This window comes from Mustelus asterias, chromosome 4 (assembly GCF_964213995.1).
Source record: "Mustelus asterias chromosome 4, sMusAst1.hap1.1, whole genome shotgun sequence".
Classification (NCBI taxonomy): domain Eukaryota; kingdom Metazoa; phylum Chordata; class Chondrichthyes; order Carcharhiniformes; family Triakidae; genus Mustelus; species Mustelus asterias.
Genome location: NC_135804.1, coordinates 109,042,784 through 109,057,415, shown reverse-complemented (window position 1 = coordinate 109,057,415; position 14,632 = coordinate 109,042,784). Strand labels below are relative to the sequence as shown.

The 14,632-nt window shown below is 43.5% G+C and overlaps 1 protein-coding gene across 1 annotated transcript in view; it reads left to right on the top strand.

The window, feature by feature from the left end:
* The window catches only part of LOC144492372 (fibrous sheath-interacting protein 2-like), a 42,466-nt gene extending 31,527 nt beyond the window's left edge, over positions 1–10,939 (top strand). The window contains exon 8 of the mRNA XM_078210370.1: positions 10,551–10,939. Coding sequence (XP_078066496.1) covers positions 10,551–10,724 — 174 coding nt within the window. The 3' untranslated portion in view covers positions 10,725–10,939. The remainder of the gene's footprint in view (positions 1–10,550) is intronic.
* Positions 10,940–14,632: the final 3,693 nt, after the last annotated feature.

The window sequence follows — 14,632 nt, the reverse complement described above, 5'->3', positions numbered from 1 at the left end:
GCAATGAGTAAAGATAGGCAATGACACCCCTCCACACGGCTATGTCCTCAACCCCTTCTCTTATACACCTATGACCGTGTGGCCCAATTCCCCTCCAACTCCATTTTCAAGTTTGCTGATGGCACCACCGTAGTGGATCGGATCTCAAATAATGATGAGATGGAGTACAGGAAAGAGATGGAGAATCTGGTGAACTGGTGCTATGACAATAATCTCTCCCTCAATGTCAGCAAAACGAAGGAGATAGTCATTGACGTCAGGAAGCATAGTGGAGGACATGCCCCTGTCTACATCAACGTGGATGAAGTGGAAATGTTCGAGAGCTTCAAGTTACTAGGTGTCCAGATCACCAACAACCTGTCCTGATCTCTCCACGCTGACACTGTAGTTAAGAAAGCCCAGCAAAGCCTCTATTTTCTCAGGAGGCTAAGGAAATTTGGCATGTCTGCTATGACTCTCACTAATTTCTACAGGTGCACCATAGAAAAGCATCCATTCCAGATGTATCACAGCTTGGTATGGCACCTGCTATGACCAAGACTGCAAGAAACGACGAGTTGTGAACGTAGCCCAGTCCATCACGCAAACCAGCCTCCCATCCGTTGACTCTGTCTACACTTCCCACTGCCTCGGAAAAGCAGCCAGCATAATCAAGGACACCCACGTACCTGGACTTTGTCTCTTCCACTTTCTTCCGTCAAGGAAAAGATACAAAAGTCTGAGATCAATTACCAACCGAATGAAGAACAGCTTCTTCCTTGCTGCCATCAGACTTTTGAATGGACCTACCGTATATTAAGTTGATCTTTCTCTACACCCTAACAATGGCTATAACACTGTATTCTGCACCCTCTTCTTTCCTTCTCCTTTTGTACTTTATGAACATTATGTTTTGTCTGAACAGCACACAAGAAACAATACGTTTCACTGTATCCCAATACATGTGACAATAATAAATCAAATCATAGCCATGGCAGAAGTAAATCTTCCTCAAGCTACAATAAGCCAACAAGACATAGTAATAAAGAACAAAGAAAAGTACAGCACAAGAACAGGCCCTGTGAGTCTGCGCTGATCATGATGCCCTAACTAAACAAAAAAACCTTCTGCCCTTACTCGGTTCTTATCCCTCTATTCCCTCCATATTTATGTACCCATCCAGATGCCTCTTAAATGTTGTTAATACGCCTGCTTCCACCACCTCCTCTGGCAGCACATTCCAGGCACCCACCACTCAGTGTGTGAAAAATTTCCCCTGCACATCTCCCTTAAACTTTCCCCCTCTCACCTTAAACCTGTGCCCCTTTGTAATTGGCACTTGCACCCTGAGAAAAAGCCCGTGATTATGCACCCTGTCTATGCTTCTCATAATTTTGGAGACCGCTATCAGGCCTCCCCTTAGCCTCGGTCTTTCCCGTGAAAACAGTCCTAGTTTATTCAACCTCTCCTCATTTTCAACACCCTCAAGACCAGGCAACATCCTGGTGAACTTTCTTTGCATTCTCTCCATAGCTTCCACGTCCTTCTGGCCGTGTGGTGACCAGAACTGCACACAATATTCCAAATGTGACCTAACCAAGGTTTTATATAGCTGCAACATGATTTGCCAACCCTTGTACTCAATACTCCAGATGCCACATGCCTCTTAATCACATTGGCCCCCTGTGTTGCCACTTTTAGGGAACTGTGGAAATGCATGCCCCAATCCCTCTGTATGTTAATGTTCCTAAGGGTTCTGCCATTTACAGTATAATTTGCACCTAAATTTGATCCTCTAAAATGCATCACCTCGCAATTATCCAGATTAAACTCCATCTGCCAATTCTGTGCTCAAGTCTCCAATCTATCTCTATCCTGTTGTATCCTCTGACAATCCTTGGCACTGTCAGCAACTCGCCAATCTTCATGTCATCCGCAAACTTACTAATCAGACCACCCACATTTTCCTCCAGATCATTTATATATACCACAAAAAACAAAGGTCCCAGCACTGATCCCTGTGGAACGCCACTAGCTACAGATCTCCATTCTGAAAGACACCCACCGCTGCTCTGTCTTGTTTAATCAGTTCTGTATCCACCTAGCAAGCCCACCTCAAATCCCATGTGATTTTAGTTTTTGTACCAGTCTGCCATGTGGGGCTTTGTCAAACGCTTTACTGAAGTCTATATAAGCTACATCCACAGTCCTTCCCTCATCAATAATCTTTGTCACCTCTTCAAAAAGCTCAATCAAGTTGGTGAGACATGACGTTCCCCGTACAAAACCATGTTGCCTGACATTAACTAGTCCATTTTCTTCCAAATGTGCATATACACTGTCCCTCAGTATCTTCTCCAAAAGCTTCCCACCACTGATATCAGGCTCACCGGCCTATAATTTCCTGGATTATCCCTGCTTCCTTTCTTAAACAGGGAACAACATTGGCTATTCTCCAGTTCTTTAGAACCTCACCTGAGGTCAAAGAGGATGTGAAGATATCTGCTAAGGCCCCAGCTATTTCTCCCCTTGCCTCCTGCAGTAACCTGGAATGGATCCCATCCGGCCTTGGGGACTTGTCCACCTTAATGCAATTTAGGATACCCAACACTTCCTCCTTTGATATATTGACATTCTCTCGAACATTCAAACATCTATCCCTGACCTCAACACTCATCATGTCCTTCTCTTTGGTGAATACAGATACAATGCACTCATTAAGGACCTCGCCCACTTCTTGTGGCTCCACGCATAACCTCCCTCTATTGTGCTCGAGTGGGCTTACTCTTTCTCTTGCGACCCACTTGCTCTAATATATGCATAAAAAGCCTTGGGATTCTCCTTGACCCTGTTTGCTAAAGACATTTCATGGCCCCTTTTAGCCCTCCTAACTCCATGTTTAAATTCCTTCCTACTTTCACTATACTCCTCAAGGGCTTTGTCAGATTTTAGAAGCCTACATCTATCATATGTTTCCTTTTGACTAAGCTTACAATTTCCAGAATCCTGCCATTTCTATCCTTCATTTTTGTGGGTACGTGCCTGTCCTGCACTTCAGTCAACTGGCCTTTAAAAGCCTCCCACATGTCAGATGTGGATTTGCCCTCATATAGCCGCTCCCAATCCACATTCCCCTGTTCCTGTCTAATTTGGATGTAATTGGTCCTTGCCCAATTAAGCACCCTCACCCAAGGGCCACTCTTGTCCTTATCCATGACTACCCGAAATCTTAAAAATTTATGGTGACTGGGCCCTGAAAGCTCCCCCACTGAAACATCGATCATCTGGCCTGGCTCATTCCCCAATACCAAGTCTAGTATGGCCTCCTCCCTGGTTGGATTGGCAACATATTGTGTCAAAAAGCCCTCCTGGACACATCGAACAAATTACCCTCCATCCGAATCCCTGGCTGTAAGGAACTCCCAGTCAATATGGGGAAAGTTAAAGTCACCCAGCACAACTACCCTGCTTTTTTCACACCTTGTCAGTATCTGAGTACATATCTGCTCCTCCTGCGGGCTGTTGGGAGGTCTATAGTACACTCCCAACATTGTGATTTCCCCTTTCTATTCCTGAGCTTCACCCATACTGCCTCACGACAATATCCCTTCAACGTGTCCTCCCTCAACACAGTTATGATGTACTCCCCAATCGGCAGTGCAACTCCCCCACTCCTTTTTCACACCCCTTTTTTTCCCCACTTCTGTCTCGTTTAAAACAATGATATTCCAGAATGTTAAGCTGCCAGTCCAGTCCCTCCTTTAACTATGTCTCCATAATTGCAATAACATCACAATTCAATGAAATAATCCAGGCGCTCAGTTCATCTCTATTACCTGTTTTACTTCTTGCATTGAAGCAAATGCACTCCAGACCTCCAGTCCTGCCGAGCCCCACGACTTCAGTAAAATCTCACTGAAGTTCGCCAACAACATTGAAACATAATAGCAATATTGGAGGCGTTGGTCCAGCAAACTGCGACAACAGATTGGTGACCCACGAGTGACGACCAATGCTTAAAGAAAATGGACTTATCAGCAACAAAGATCAAACTGAAAAGTACTATGGTGAGGGTACAATGTTGATCGCTGCTATTGAACAGCCTGTCCCTCTTCCACAGCTTTTCCAATACATCAAAGATCTGCATCAAGGACAACAGTCTTATCTCTGGAAAAGGCAGTTGGAAATGTACTGAATGGCTTCAGGGATACAAGGGAAAACTGAGAAACATCAGTTCTGTATCCTTTTGTTTGCTATGGGAACCATAGCAGATGATGTCCTCATGCGGCAAGGCATAGTACAACAAGGTTATGGAGATCTTTGATAAGTACTTCAGTCCCAAGAAGATTGGTTATAGAACAAGATTCAATCAGAGGAGCCAAAGGTTAGGGGAATCCATTGATTGCTTCATTAATGATTTATTGGTTGGTACAATTGGTAAATACCTGTTGTTATAGAACCAAGAAAGACAAATGGGGCCATTCTCCCATCCCACTGCGCTCCTTTTTTTAGCGCAGTGGGCCAAGAGACTCAAGCAGGGGCCGTTTTGCGGGCTACCTGCTAGGTGCCCGGGCCTCCGTGCATCTCCCAGTGCCAGATTTCTGGTGCCGTCAGTCGGAGGTTGGTGCGGAGCTGCAAAATTATATTAATTAATATTAAAATATAATTTGAATAGCATTGCGGGCCCAGGACTGAAATCTCCACTAGCCTCTTCCTCCCCAACTACGAGTATTTCACTGGAGTGAGGGGGGGCAATCAAGGCCCCCCAGAGGATCGGGCACTGGCGGGTGCCCCTTGGGCATTGGCACCTTGGCAATGCTAGCCTGGGCCCTCGGCACTGCCCAAGGGGAAAAGTGCCAATGCCCAAGGGGCAACTTGGTCAATGAACGACAAGAATGGTCATTTTAAACAGTTATGCAAATCCAAAGCTTCATTCGGGGGAAGATATCTGAGAAGGTCCAAGAAATAGGCGATATAACTTCCTAAAATAAGCAAAATGCCATGGATATTGGAATCTGAAAGAAAAACAGGATGCTGGAAAAATCAGTAGGTCTGGCAGCATCTATTAGGAGAGAAAGCAAAGTCATTTGACTCTTCATCGAAACTGAAAGGAGGAAAATGTGTTAGAGTTGTAAGACATTGCAACAAAAAGTAACAGCTTTAAGAACAAAAGACAACGTGGTGTGGAGGGGTTGTGGTTGGGGGGGGGGTGCATTGCATTGCATATGGGATTTTTTTAAAAAAGGATTTAAGGTGGAGGAGAAAGGTAACAATCTAAGGTTGCCAAATTCTATATTGAGTCTCTATGTTGACTAATGAGAAGATGATATGCTGCTCTTCCTATTTGCACCGGGCTTCACTGGAGCATTACAGCAGGCCAAGCCTGATAACTTCCTGGGGAAAGCAAAGAAGCTGATAAATAATTCTGGTCTGTGCAGTTGGAAGTCCAAGGCTGCAGAATGGAATTTAAATCAGATACAGGGGCAGGAATCTCCATTTTATCCAACAGATTGGACTGGTTTCAAAATGGACCGAAAGAAGTCAAAATCCAACCATCTACTGACATTAAGGCTACAAGGACTTGGAGTCATAGATCTCCAAGTGAATGGGCATTCACCACCACTCTTAGGCATGAAGAATATGAAAGTAATAAAACCCTTTATATCTTACAGCCAGCCAATTTCTCTGCTCAGCAGCTCAGCTGTGTTTAAGACTTGATTTCATACAGAAGCTCAACAAGTATCAGTAAAGGACAGCAAAGTAACACTCAAAGATGAATTTCCAAAGTTGGTTAAAAACTTTGCAACAGCAATTGCACTTGAAGTTCACTCATTAGGCAGTGAGTCGCTGTTTATTATAGAAGCATCATCCACTAGATGACAGGAGGAGATTGCAGCTTTCTCACTTCTTTTTGCAGAAGAGCTAAACGGTGTGCAAATAAAAGGTACTGAAAAAGACTGTGACCATCTGCTAGATGGACTATTAGCTTGGTTGCCCATTTTCTGACAAAGCTCATGAGGAGAAAGCTGTTGCAGAAGTAAGTGATCTGTTGGAAGATGAGGTCTTGGATCTTGTTGCACTCTTTGATTCCACTGTCACTACCAATGCCAGTCTCAATCTTTTTTGAGAAATCAACACTATTCATTGAAAAGCTGAATTCATCTACTTGCCCTATTGGAGCCACCATTAAGATGCATCATAAATTGTTGGCTAACTACAGTGAGCCACCTTGGGAGAAAGAATGCTTGAATCCAACTTGGATCAAATCACTAGGAGAAATGCTGAGTTTATTAATTTGTATTCACGTAAGTTGCCGCCCACAGTTGCATCTCATAAGTATGTCATGCTTACAGACAAATTGTCTTTCAGTGCAGAAGCAGATGCCTAAACCACAGAACTTCTATAGCTCAAGAGTTGTACTCAGGAAATTCATCTAGATCCATCATTCAAGAAGTTGCAGTCTTATTATCTTCTGTTGACACCATCATCCCATTCTTTATAGCAGAGCAGCCCCACACTGAAGCAAACATTGGAAACAATACCATCCCTACAGGAAGTACAAAAGTAGCAGGGAAGTCATATTTTCTTCTTATGCCGTAATGTCTTCTGAATATTCATCATTCTTATTCTCACCTACCAGACTTATTCAATTCTCAGGTATTGAATACTTCTTTCATCATCAGTGCTGCATCAGTGGATGATTCTTCATTGAAGATAAAAATGTTTCATCTTCTCAGGCCTTTCCCCAGTATGCAAAGAGGAAGCAGTGTGCGAGCCTACTACTGCCAGCCCAGCACACCTGCATTACCCACTGGCACTGGGCAGTGCCAAGGCAACTGGGCCTGAGAGAGCTTGGGGTTAGATGGGGGTGGGCCGATTGGTGGTGGGGGGACGGCTGCCACTCTGCACAGTGATCAGTGGGGGAGGGAGGGAGGAGGGCGATCGGGGCTGGCCATGGATTGGGGGGGTTAAGATGACCATCTGGGGGATGATTGTGGGGCATGGGCCAGCAATCAGTGGAGGGGGTGTCAAGGAGGCCGGCAATGAGTGGGGTGGGGATCGGGGAAGTCATCAGGAAGCTGGTGACCGGGTGGCCGGCAGTTGGGAGGCCAAGCACACATGCACCAGTCTTCTGGTAGGGAGTGGCCCGCTCAGTGCCTTTCTGGCATGAATCCCCCGGCGGACTCTGTACAGCACAGGGTGCCGGAAATTCAGCTGCCTAAGTGCGCCCAAGAAAAGAATGTGGGAAAAGCTCCCGTTTTCCCAACTGTTGGGCACTTATTTTTGGGAAAATCACTCCCATAATGTAAGTAGCTGAAAAAAAGAATGTAACTGTTTGAAACTATACTTGGGAGGCATGTAATGAGTTAATGGATATGATAATGAGACCATGATGATATTAATGATGTAATGGTAACATCAGGGTGGCACAGTGGTTATCACTGCTGCCTCACAACTCTAGGGACCTGGGTTCAATTCCAGCTTGGGTGACTCTCTTATGTGGAGTTGCACGTTCTCCCTGTGTCTGCGTGGGTTTCCTCCGGGTGCTCCGGTTTCTTCCCACAGTCCGAAAGACATGCTGGTTAGGTGCATTGGCCATGCCAAATTCTCCCTTAGTGTACCCGAGCATGCACTGGAGTGTGGCGACTGGTGGATTTTCACAGTAACTTCATTGCATTGTTAATGTAAGCCTAGTTGCAACACAAATAAATAAACTTTAAACTTTATCAGCAATCAGATAACCAAAAGTTTCCAAGAGAGCTTGGTGCAGAATAATCTGTGTCCTGAATACCATGTGCTTACCCTGAGGTTTTTGTAAATAGTTCTTAATAAATCATTTACCCTGAGGTTTTTGTAAATAGTTCTTAATAAATCATTTGAAGTTAAACTTAACTGACTATCTCAAGTCTGTCTTTGGAGAAGCAAAGCCTCATCAAGGTACGGTAAGCCAAGAAGACATGGTAACAGTAAATCCATACTAAAGTCTGCAACAATATCAAAACAATCTTCAGATAAAAGGAGAGGGAGGGAAGTTGAAGGGTAGGAAATAATGGTTTAGATTGTATGTACAGATGGACGTATATTAAAATGATACATTCTTTGATGGTCGTTACAAATAAACAGCAAACAGAAACATAGAACTACTTAAGAAGCAGAGAAGTTGAATTTTTTGCAACATAGAGTGTATGTGCAGTACAGTCAGAAAACCTGGCACTTAAAACTGAGGTGCTACAATGGCATCACAGGTCAGCTTATAATTAGTGTCAAATTTTTTAATAAGTGTGGACATGGACATTAATGAGGGGAAAAAATCAATAAAAATGGCAAAAATTTTGACAATTACCGGTAAATGGATTTTGCAGACAGTAAATGTGCGCAGTTGTCAGGGCTCTCCACTCCAAACACAAGACCAGATTTGAAGCTCTCGCCTTCCCAATTGCTGGAGAATTATCCCCAAACATCCCAGCTTGGTTTCCCGGTCTGCTGTGCCATTTTCAATCTCAAATTGCAGAAGGAACTGTAGGAAGAGAAAGGGGCAGAATGACCAGCATTCTCCAAAGAGGAGGAGAGGGAGGAAAAGAAGGAGGAGCCAGATATGGTTGTGTTGCCAGTAGGCACATTCATGACAGCTAGATAAGAACATAAGAACTAGGATCAGGAGTAGGCCATCTGGCCCTTCGAGCTTGCTCTGCCATTCAATAAGTTCATGGCTGATCTTTTTGTGGACTCAGCTCCACTTACCCGCCTGCTTAATTCTTTTACTGTTCAAAAATCTATCTATCTTTGCCTTAAAAACATTCAATGAGATTGCCTTGTGGTTGCGAGTCAACCACATTGCTGTGGCCAGATCAGATAAGGACATTAGTGAACTAAATGAGTTTTTTCCAACAATTGACAATGGTTTCATGGTCATCAGTAGATTCTTAATTCCAGATTTGTTTTTTTTTTAATTTAAATTCCACCAGCTGCTGTGGTGGGATTCGAACCCAGGTCCCCAGAATATTAGCTGAGTTTCTGGATTAATAGTCTAGCGATAATATCACTAGGCCATCGCATCCCCTGTCAGAGATAAAAACATGGATTGGTGCTGGCATATAGAAGACTGTCAACAACCAGGATCTTAAGTCTTACAAATCAAGACATAGCGTCTCAAACCAAGGAGTAATGAGCCTTTATAAAGAAAGCTGTAGACTACAGAAACCTATCAATAGGTTATTCAGGTGAACAGTGAATAGTGAATGAAATGCAATGTATTGAAGTGGACCTTATGAAATTTTACCAGATGTGGGTGTGATATTGGGCCTAACCATTAGTGGACCAATTGAGACCCTTAATATCTTTGTAGAGCCTCATCCTGCTGCCACCGGGAATTAACCAACAGCAGGAGAACCATACCACACAATGGGCCCAGAAGGTTTCCCTGCATGCTGTGGTCCATCAGACATCTTCCTCTTCCCAAAGGTTGACTCCTTCCCAGATTGCTCCACCATGACTTCTCCAGACCCAGATCACACACCTCGATGGGGTTTGCCAACTTCTCAGTTGATGAGACTCCTAAACATTTACCCAAATCATGGATACAATGTTGTCTGCCTCAATCCTGAAGTGCTGGAGAGTTGTTGGCATTTGATCAGCTGGCAGCTCTCTCTCACCAGAAATGACTGCTAGCAGCTGGCATTCCCCTCAGTGGACTCCCTAGTGACATTTTAAACAGAGTCACAGGGAATCTGGCACCTTGTATACTTCAACTCAGAGTGGAATTTTATCATTTTTGCACCCCCCCCCCCCCCCCCCCCACCACCACTTGGGACACAGGAACTACCCACCCCCATCATCCCTCATGAGCACTAGACTGCCTTCTTGAAGTTCCCCTGGCACCCTGGAACTGTCTTGCAGCTCCCTGGCAGGGGGGATGGCCAGGAGGCATGGGGCAGTGCCTGGGCAGTTCATACTTAACCTGTGCATCCCCGGCAGATTCCATTCTCCTAATTCACAGTTTTAAAAGCCCTCATCACGTACGCTGGGAAGCTCTTTAATGATATAATTTATTTAAATGAAGGGATGGGAACCTTGTTCTGTCACTGGTGGGGGGGCAGAGGACCTGAAAATGGGATCACACGGCAAGATTCTCATTTTTTGACGTGGAGTTTTGTGCCTATGTTGCTGTTCCGACCATAGTTACAATAGAATGTTGGTCGCACAGGTAAAATATCCAAGTTCGAATGGCTGTCTTGATTTGACATTTGCACATAATCTTTGTTTGAAAGTCAATATGTTAAATCTGACTCGGACTTCTGGATGTGGACCCAAGGGATTAAAATTTATTGTAGAAAATGATCCTTATCAAACCACTTGAAGTTGACTTCTGGAACAGCAAACCAAGTACCAGTTATATTGTCCCATTAACTCACTATCTGTGTCTATTGGCTGGACAAATGTGAGGAAATGGAACAAAATTATGGTTCTAAATAATCACAATTAAGATATAATATTACCATGTTTCATCAGTGAATAGAAATGTCACAAGTCTATCAAAATGAATGCATGTGATAAATATGTTATTTTGATAGAGGCAAGAATCATTTGAAAGGAAAATGGACCATCAAATTCAAAAACTGCATGAGTTTATTGAGCGACAAGAAGAGTACGATCGATGCAGAGGAGAGGGCGCTGAACACAGAGAGAGATTTGGTCATCCTCGTGCTAGAAGAGGTGACAATTCCGCTTCCAACTCCCTAACATAGCGTCCCATCCCCGTCAACCAGAATAAAGTGCATGGTGAATTGTTTATAATGGTGTCAGCCAACTATGCCTTTGTATTTTAAGAAATTCTGATTGATTTATGTTTAAGTAGTTTGTGATTTACTGTTGAATGTTTATAACTGCAATGCAAGTAACCATTCGCACTTTTAATATTGATTGAGAACACTTTCTGTTCAAGATTAAAGTGACAAGAGAGATATATTGCTGGAGCTTTTTTCAAATGATCACAACATTTTATAACACCGGAAAAAAGGGTGCCAATTGGTTGACAAGTCAATTGACTGGGCAAGGAATGGGGAACTATAGGCTCCCCAAGCTCACTGGTAATTCAAAAAAGGCACAAGGCTTGAAAATATTTATTTTGGTTGCAGAGAATGGGTCTCTGTGTATGAGTGTGTGATGCTTCTAGCAAGTGTAAATGAGCCTAGCTGAGTGTAGCTCCAATATTGCTCAAGAAGCTGGACACCATCCAAGACAAAGCAGTTAGCTTGAGTGGCAGCTCATCCACCATCACCTAAGACATTCATTCTGTCCACCATTGATGCACAGTGGCAGCAGTATGTACCATATATATATGCACTGCAGCAACTTGCAAAACATGCTTCAAAAGCACCTTCCAAACTTGCGATGTCTACCAACTAGAATGACAAAGACAACAGACGCATGAGAACACACCACCTGCAAGTTCCCTTGCAAACCATCTTGGGTTGGAACTATATTGCCAGTCCTTCACCGCCACTGGATCAAAATCCTGGAACTCATTTCCTAACAGCATTGTAGATGTACTTACATCAGATTGACTACAGCAGTTCGAGAATATGGTTCACCACCAACTGGCCACGGTGCCACCATCCCTTGAAAGAATAATAAAAAAGAACAAAGTACAAGTAAATTGCTGTTTCGGGCCTTTGAATGGTGAAAAGGTAAAAGGACAGGTGTTGCATCTCCTTTGTTTGCATGGAAAGGTGCCCGAGGAAAGGGAGAATGTGATGGAGGTGACTGAATCATGGTGTCACAGAGAGAATGGTCCCTTCTGAATGCTGAAAGGGGAGTGCAGGAGGGAGATGTTTTTGCTGGTGGCGTAACACTGTGGGTGGCAGAAATGGCAGAGGATGCTTCATTGAATATAGAGGTTTGAGAGTGAAAGGTGAGGGCAAGGAGAATCAGTCATTATCTTGAGAGGGAGGAAAAGGGGTGAGAGCAAAGTGTTTGAAATAGATTGGACAAGATGGAGGACCCTGTCAACCACGCTGGGTTGAGGAAAAAGAAAGACATATCAGAAGCGCTGGAATGGGAGGTTGCATCTTCCGAACAGATGCAACAGAGGGAAGACTGAGAGAATAGAAGAGTCCTACAACAAAGCAGATATGAGAAAGTGTGCTCAAAGTAACTGTGGGAGTCTGTAGTGGGCTTGTAGTGAATAGTAGTTGATATCTTATCCCCAGTAATGGAGACAGAAGTCCAAGGAGGATAAGGGAAGAGTCAGAGTTGGACCAGGTGAAGGTGAGAGAAGGGTGGAAATTGGAAACAAAGTAAATGAAAATTTCCTGTTCATGACAAGAGCAGGAAGTAGCACTAATACAATCATCTATGATTCCACCCTCCCAAAATCATAACTGAATCTCCTTGCCCTCACCTTTCGCTTACTAACCTCAATATTCATATCACTATGCTGGAAAAAGAGATGAGGGAGGGAGCCTGTGTATGACTGGACTAAGGACTCCCACATATCACACAAAAATGATAGGCACAGCTAAGACCATGCTGGTACTCACAGGAACACATTTTATTTGAAGCATGTGAATGGAATTGAAGAAGTTGTTTAATATGGGCACGTTCAGCCAGACAGGAGGGTGGTGATGGATGGAGATTGGTTGGACCTCTGTTCAAGGAAGAAGCAGAGAGCTCTTAGAGCATTGTGGGGATAGAGGTGTAAAGGGATAGGATATCCATAGAGAAGAGAAAACCGTTCAGACCAGGAAACATAAATGTTGAAGTGACATAGGGTATCAGAAAAATCACAGACGTAGGTAGGAAGAGGTTAGACCAAGGGAGAAAAATAGAGTTGAGATAGGAAGAAATAAATTCACTAGGGCAGGAAAAGACTCAACCAAGGCAGTCCTGTTTATGGATTTTGGGAAGGAAGCAGAGGTGGGCTGTTTGGGGTTAGGTTAATGTTGGAGACTGTGGAGGAAAAGATCTCCAGGAGAAATGAAGTCAGTGACAGTCCTGGATATAATGCGTTGATGTTCAGTAGTTGGGTCATGGTCCACGAGGAGGTAGAGGTCAATATGTCAGACAACAATGGCACCAGTGGTGCAGATCACCTCACTGGCACATAATGGTGGGATCTTCATCCCCAGCACTCACCCATTCCCTTATCCATTCACAAAGGGGTTGGTGCACCTGTATTACTTTGTACAGTCATAAAGGAAATTGAAACTGAAGTTACTGAAGTCAGCATGTGTGCAATATCCATTGGAAAGATGAAATGCTATCCCTGAGCTTTACTTAAACAGTGTGTCAGGTCAAATGGGAATATAATGAAGAATCAAAGTGGCTGGTAGCAGTGATGTTACAAACAGCAAAGGAAGGGAAGCAGGTGACAGAAGAATGAAATATGGCATCAGAAGGGATATTCCTTCAAAAAACTGGAAATGGTAGGGGGGAACGTGTTTGGTGGTGGGATCATGTTGCATTCAGTGTAAATGACAGAAAATGATCCGTTGAATATGGAGATTGAAGGAGTACAAGTTGAGGACAATGCTTGATTCTGGAAGGGGAAGAGGGGGGAAGGACTGAAATAGATCAGACTCAATTGAGGTTTTGTGCCACTCTGCCATCCAGAATCAATTGAATCATTGAATAATTACAGCGGAGGGCAATTTCGCTCATTATATCCATACCAACACTCTGTGAGAGCTACTCAGCTAGCACTCCCTTCCCTGCCTTTTCCATGGAGCCTGCAATATTTTTCCCATTAGATAATTATCCTGTTTCCATTGGAAAGCCACAATTGAATCTGCTTCCACCACATCGTTGAAGCATTAAATTCCAGATCTTAGCCACTTGCTGTGCAAAGGAACTTTTCTTCATGTTGGCCTCTAGTTCTTTTGCCAATCACCTTCAATCAGTATCATTTGGTTCTCAGCCCTTCCGATGATGGGAACAGCTTTTTCTTCATGATTTTGAATGCCTGTATCAAATCTCCTCTCAACCTTCTCTAAAGAAAACTGACCCAGCTTTCACAAGCTATCCTCATAACTAATTAGTCTAACATACCCAGAACCATTTTTGTGAGTCCTGTCTGCATCCTTCCCATCCATCTCAAAGTATGGTGCCCAGAATTGGACACAATAATCCAACGGAGGCCAAATTAATGTTTTATAAAATTCACCATGACTTCTTTGCTTTTGTACTCTATGTCTTTAGTTATAAAGCCCAATCTGCCATATTAACCACTTTTTAAAAATGTTCCCTTACACCTTCAATGATTTGTACACATATACCCTCAAGTTTCTCTGTTCCAGCGCCCCTTTCAGGATTGTGTCATTTATTTTATATTGGTTCTCCTCATTCTTCATACCAAATTGTTTCACTTCATACTTCTTTACATTAGATTTTATCTGCCACATCTTCACCTATTCCACCAGCCTGTAATTGGCTTCCTGAAGTCTGTCACTATTCTCTTCAAAGGTCAAGGTACCTGCAAATTTTATGTCATAGAGTCATAGAGGTTTACAGCATGGAAACAGGCCCTTCGGCCCAACTTGTCCATGCTGCCCTTTTTTCTTAAACCCCTAAACTAATCCCAATTGCCCACATTTGGCCCATATCCCTCTATATCCATCTTACCCATGTAACTGTCTAAATGCTTTTTAAAAGACAA